This window comes from Solanum tuberosum, unplaced genomic scaffold (assembly GCF_000226075.1).
Source record: "Solanum tuberosum cultivar DM 1-3 516 R44 unplaced genomic scaffold, SolTub_3.0 scf00496, whole genome shotgun sequence".
Lineage (NCBI taxonomy): Eukaryota > Viridiplantae > Streptophyta > Magnoliopsida > Solanales > Solanaceae > Solanum > Solanum tuberosum.
In genome coordinates this window covers 337689-344466 of record NW_006239424.1, presented here as the reverse complement: position 1 = coordinate 344466, position 6778 = coordinate 337689, and the positions used below count along the sequence as shown (strand labels likewise).

General features: G+C 33.8%; 1 protein-coding gene across 6 annotated transcripts in view; it reads left to right on the top strand.

The window, feature by feature from the left end:
* The first annotated feature begins 3025 nt into the window (after positions 1–3025).
* LOC102604939 (histone-lysine N-methyltransferase ATX2-like) overlaps positions 3026–6778 on the top strand; it is a 45707-nt gene continuing 41954 nt past the window's right edge. For all 6 annotated transcript variants that reach the window (XR_368705.2, XR_001472004.1, XR_368703.2 and 3 more), the window contains exons 1-6: positions 3026–4439; positions 4523–4574; positions 4668–4742; positions 4870–5089; positions 5342–5465; positions 5579–5683. Coding sequence is in view for 1 of the 6 variants with exons in the window: in XM_006364631.2 (XP_006364693.1) it covers positions 3241–4439; positions 4523–4574; positions 4668–4742; positions 4870–5089; positions 5342–5465; positions 5579–5683 (1775 nt within the window). In the remaining 5 variants the exon portion in view is untranslated. The remainder of the gene's footprint in view (positions 4440–4522; positions 4575–4667; positions 4743–4869; positions 5090–5341; positions 5466–5578; positions 5684–6778) is intronic.

Sequence of the window (6778 nt, the reverse complement as noted above, 5' to 3'; positions counted from 1 at the left end):
TCTTGTATTTGTTTCTAGTTCTAATTTGTTTTCTTCTTCATACCTACTAGAAGTAGATCATCAATGGCAGCCACCAAATCTCATCGTCACTCATCATCTTGCCATTACTAATTTTAGCTTCAAATAATATTCTTCAACTTATTTAACAGTTGATAATTTTCTTGCAAATCTAAAAATGCAATCAGTTCTTCATCTTCTTTAGAACAATTTCTATAAAAAAATTGATGCCAAATCACCTCAACTTTTCTTCAAATCACTCCAAATTCTAGATATAAACTTTTCTCACCGTTTCGATTCTTTTGGTATATTACCCACTTAAAACGGAGATCGTTTGTGGCAAGTCGAAATAAGAACTCAAGCTTTTGAACTAACTTTAATGGTGGTTTAATTTGTGCTTTTACGGTTTCAACCTTGAACTTCAATTTTCAGCCACACAAAATTCTTCAAACCATCAACGAAATCACTTGCTTCCAATTCAAGAATATAGATTCAAAAAAATCATATTGAAGCTTATAGCCACACAAAATTATTGAAACCATCAACGAAATCACTAGCTTCAAATTCAAGAATATAGATTCAAAAAAATCATATTGAAGCTTACCCATTTCCATGGAAATCCGGCGTTCTTAGAACTAAAAATTGCAACTATGAAATCATTTAAACAGTGTTTTCAGCTTCAAACAACTAATATTCAACATTATAATCAACAAAATTCAAATAAGAAGATCAAAAGACACAGATCTATAAATTTTGACCTTTTAACCTTCAACAAAGTTTTTAAATGATGAATCAATAAGGAAAAAAATAAAAAATAAAGTTTTTAATAAAATTTACACCTGTCAAACGCGTGCATTTCACTTATCAACATAAATGTGGTTGTGACTTTTTAGGGGTGTAATTATTTCAATTTTTAACAGTTTAGGGGGGTGATAGGACCCCCGTGAAATTCAAGTGTGTAGTTGGAAATTCGAGTATAGGTTAGGGGGACATTTGACCATTTTCTCTATAAATACATCGTGTGTCATCGTTACGGTGACAATGATATTTTTTTTTTCAAACTTCCTTCTAAAATAGTGAAATTTTTAAATATACCTCAACAAATAATAATAATATAACATCAATAAGAATCTATTTGAATTGATTGTCTTATAAATCAAAAGATAAGTTATAATCCAAAGGGATAATGGTCTGAAAAATACCCCAACTTTGGTCGGATTTGTTGTTGCGATACTAAACTTTCATGAGGACCTGTTACATCCCCTGGACTATTTAATACCGTATTTAAACATATATATTTGCCCACGTGGACATAAAATAATGCAAATTATAAATAGTAATGTGTCCACGTGGACACATTACTATTTATAATTTGCATTATTTTATGTCCACGTGGGCAAATATATATGTTTAAAAATACGGTATTAAAATAGTCCAGGGATGTAACAGGTCCTCATGAAAGTTTAGTATCGCAACAACAAATCCGACTAAAGTTGGGTATTTTTCAGACCCTTATCCCTAATCCAAATAGGTTCCAAGAGAAACTTACTTTCAACATGTTAAGTAAATCTTAATTTCATATGATATTTATGAGCGTGTATATATTATGTATACACCATAAATTCATGTATGCATAAACGTGTTGTATCATTATTATCAAGTTAAAAAGGAAAATAAAAATAACTTAGTAATTCTTAAAACATGCACATTTTAAATGGCATAAAAATAATAATGTATGAATAACTTTTAATTTCAGTAAAAGAAGAAGTATAATGCATGAAATTCAAATCTTTTTATATAAATCAAAATAACAAATTTTTCTGAAATTACTGTGCACGAGATGATTCTCCAACTTTTTTGGCATGTACTTACATTATTCATCGACGTTATAATGCTAAATAAATAGTAAATGTTGTAGTAACTGTAATATCTTTATAGAGTTCACTCTCAATGTGACATATTCAAATTTAATCGAATAAGAAGGAAAAATGTCATAAAAAGTTATAATAATGGAACCCTCTCCATCTTTTGTTTTCTCTCCCATACAAATACACAACACAAAATAACGAACTTTTAAAATATCTTTCAATGAACATTTCACATTAAAAATGTGAGCACAATTTTTTCTTATTATGAAATTATATTGCACTAGATGAATCTTCAACCTTTTCATATGCACATATATTCATCATCATAGATTGACAAATAAGTGTAAATATTGCAATAACAACAATATTTTTATAAAATCAATTTTAGTCTCTATGAGGAGAAGTTGATATACAGTAGCCAATTCTAAATTTTTATAAATAACCTTGAGCTTCATAACTAGGTGTACGATAATCATTTTCGATAATCATATACTTCCTCCGTTCCTTTTTACATATAATCACTTTTTATAAATAGTTGATCCATTATACTTGTCATTTCATAAAATCAATGTATAAATTACCATATTCTTCCTATTATACCCTTTATAGAGTAGTTAATTAGTTTTGAAAATATATACTTTGACCAACCTAGGAAAACTAACAAGTAATTAATATTCATTGGAGTACTTCATACATCGATTAATTACTCTCTCCATTCACTATTCTATAAAATCTTATTTTGAAAAAGAAATCTCAACAAACAAATCAAAAATAAAAGATGGAGAAGAAATAAAAAATAATCTCGAAAGTTGAAGCTTTAACAATCTTTTAAATTTTTTAGATCAATTGGTGAAAAATTTGGCTCAAAAAATAAACTCAAAAGTTTAAATAGTCATTCAAATGCATTTTAATTTTTGAATACTAACATAGTAATCATTTATTGAAAAGTTGAATTAAGAAAACATTAAATAAAGATAAAAGGATAAAATTACTTAATTTCTTAATGCAAATACAATTTTAAAAAGTGACATATAAAAAAGAACGGAGAATAGTTCAATTGGTATTAAAATCTTTAACATTACCATCAATTCTTTCCTTTGTTGTCTTTATTGTTTAAAAGTTTTGTGCATATAAAAAATTATTTGAGTATCATGTGAATCTACAAAATTGAAACATAACATCTCCTTCCCCTCCATATAAATACGCCGTGCATCTCAGCTGCGGCGGGAAACGCCACTCTCCCTTAATCCGCCGTTCTATCGAACCCTAGAAACCCAAATTCCAGTTCCAATTCAGTTAAAAATCTATCCTTTTCGACGGAATCGGAGAGAAAAATCAAACTGATTTGGTTTTGTGTATCTTTTTGCTCAATTCCATGGCGTTTCCGTTAACTGATTCAACTCTTTCACCCAATGAAGATACGAAAGCTATGCAGTTGTTGGAAGAGGAGGAACAAAATCAGCAGGTGGATGAAGAGGATGATGATCGAGAGAGAGTTACTCCTTTGAGATATGTCCCATTGTGCGATGTGTACTCCGCTACATCCCCTTATGTGGGTGCAAGTGGGTCGAAAAAAGTTAAAGCTGCTCGCAAAATCCTCCCACATTTGGAGACCGACGATCACCCCAAGCATTCGCAAACGCAGCACATTTCTTCAATGTCTGGAAGGGAACTCCCTATTATTCACTTCTACACTCGCCGTCGCAAAAGGAAACGACATGAACCTTCTTTTTACGACTCGTTAATCTCTCGATCGGTGAAGTTAGCTAATTGCAACGGTGACAGTGAAAATGGGGTAGATGACGATGAAGGAAATGAAGTGGGTGTAAAACTTAAGGAGAATCAGAGGAGAAAGGAGCGTTATTCAAAGCTATTTTCTCCGCAGATGAAATTAGGGAATTTCTCCAATGGAATTAGAGAAGACGAGGGAAGAGATGATGAAATGGTTATAAAGAATAAGCAGAAGCGAAAAGTGGGCAATTCAAATCAAGTTCCTCACCCAAAAAAATTAGCGAATATCTTCAATGGAAATAGAGAAGAAGAGAGTGAAGACAAGGAAAATCTTATAAGGAGTAGGGATAAGCAGAAGAGGAACGTCGGAGATTTGAAGCTAGTTTCTCACTCTGTCAAATTAGCCAGTTTTTCCAAGGGAAACAGAGTAGAAGAGGGGGAAACTGAGGATGGAGAAGAGGAAGTGGTTATAAAGAATAAGGAGAAGGTGGAAAATTTAGAAGTAGTGAATTTGTGTGTCGAGAGTGAGCGGGACGACCAGGGAGAAGATGATGGAGTAGTGGTTGTGAAACATATTAAGAAGGAGAAGAAGAGGAGTAAGGTAGTTAATTCAGAGCTGGAAAATTTGGGGGTAGAAGCTAATGTAATTAGTCTGTTGGATGAGTCTTGTTCGAGAGGAACTCGAAATAGTGCTGGTAAAAATAAAATCGACACCAATCATGGTAACAATTCCAAAGAATTTAACTCAATGGGTAACATGAAGGAACGAAAAGAAAATTGTATTTTGGGGAATAGCTTGAATAACAAAAGCTTAGGGTCAATTCGGACCAAGAAATGGGTTTGGTACATTTTTTTTCCCTGCTCAATTTCGTGTTTTGTATATGTGTGTTATCATGAATAGAAGTGTTTTTTTGTGTGTATTACAGGCTGAGTTTTGAAGGAGTTGATCCCAAGAAATTTATTGGACTACAATGTAAGGTGTGAAATGATCAAACTTGGAATAATTAGAATTTACTACGTACCTTTGTTATTATCAGTTTTAACAACTAATTGAGGAGTCTTATGTCATAGGCGTATTGGCCATTAGATGCTGTTTGGTACACTGGTCGCATAATTGGGTACAACTCAGAGACTGAACGACATCATGTAATTGATTTTCTGGTTCCTTTTTATATAAATTATGTTTGATCTTTTGATGGTCGAGTGTATGAAACATGTTCCGTGTACTATTTCAAAAAAAATGAAACATGTTCCGTGTTCGAGTCTATTGCAGGTGAAATATGTAGATGGGGATGAAGAAGATCTGCTTTTATCAAATGAAAGGATCAAGTTTTCTGTTACACTTGAGGAAATGAATCGTCTGAAGTTGAGACCACGCGATACGAGTCCTGAAACTGATGTAATCGGTGTTGATGAGATGATTGTATTAGCTGCTAGTTTGGCTGATTGTGAAGCTCTTGAGCCCGGAGATATTATATGGGCCAAGCTGACTGGTAAATTATGGCTTCCCTTTTCTACTTCTGACTATTCATCAGGTCTGATTTGTAACTTTATGACATCCACTCGTGGTTATACACAAATTAGTTAGCAGCCGGAGCTCTCAAAGAAGAATCAATAACAAAGATACAATCTTTTTACCAACTTAATTTTGCATGATTGTTTACTTCCTGGGACAAAATGTGAGATCAAAATCTCTCAAATGTAGCAACTATCTGGTTTTTCATTGATTTTATTTGTCAATACAGGTCATGCCATGTGGCCTGCCATTGTTCTAGATGAATCTCGTGCTGGTGGGTGTAAAGGTCTAAACAAAGGTTCAGGGGAAAAATCAGTTCTTGTGCAGTTTTTTGGCACCCATGATTTTGCTAGGTGTGTTAATTGGAAGTTTATTGTGGATCTAATTGGAGTTCTATTTACCATTTAAGCAGCAATATGCTCAGCTTTTCCTTGTGGGCTTATGAAACTTTGTTATTGGATTTCAGGGTCAAGTTAAAGCAAGTTATCTCTTTCTTAAGAGGGCTTCTTTCTTCCGTTCACCTCAAGTGCAAAAAGCCAAAATTTATTCAAAGTTTGGAGGAAGCAAAAATGTGAGCCTTGTCGATCTGAATTCATTTTTTTGTATCATTCTTTGTTACATCACTGAGATAAAATGTTTCTCATATCCTATTTTAGTAGTTTTCCCTCTTTCAGGCCTTTTGCTAGATTTTGTTGATCTTTCCCATATTATGACTGTCCATACTTGAATTGGGGAAAAACTTGTAGAAATAATTCTCTCAATACATAGCTGTGGTAGCACTGGTTGTAATTTTTGCATTGTTTGATCCTTTTTTTTTGATGACCGTGGTGTCCCGTGTCCAGGCCAGCTTTTGCGCACCTCGACTAATTCCATGGGATACTTCCCACCTCCCCCCGGCAACAAGTATGAGGTAACTTTGTCCAGTTAGGCTACCAAGGCTAGGACAAATTGGAAGAATCACCTAGTGTTTTTTGTCTCCGGTAGGATTTGAACATGCGACCTCATGGCTCCGAACCACTTCATTAACCACTAGTCCATACCCTTGGGTGCCATTTTTTTATCCTTCTTTCTCACACGCATTGAACTTTATGGGCCCAGTATACACTATTCAGCATGATCTTAGATCTTAAGGTATCTAATTGGTATATGGATAGTATTATTCTTTAAATAAAGTGAAGCCAAATAATTGAATATGTTTCTCGCTAGAATAGTTAGGTGTGAGTATAGGATTTTGGTCTTAGTTCAACCTTGATCTCAGCTCAACATAGCAACCCAAAACAACAAACAAACAACAACATACCCAGTATAAACCCACAAATGGGGTCTGGGGAGGGTAGGATATACACAACCTTACCCCTACTTTGTAGGATAGAGAGACGTTTCCGATAGATCCCTGACTCAAGAGCTCAACATAGTAACCCACTTGTACCAATTTTCAGATGCGTGTGTTATATAATTTCCTTCTGTCCTTAAGAATGTATTAGAATTCCAGTCAAAACATTGTGATCACGTGCTTCGTACTTGGAAAAACAAAATGTAATAGCACCTACACTTTTGGTGTTCTATTCTGGATTCCTTAAAAAATTAAGATTCCCTAGGCCCAATGTCATACATTTCTGATGACTATGATGGTTTACTGAAATCATCCCCAGGTTCACTGAAGTGG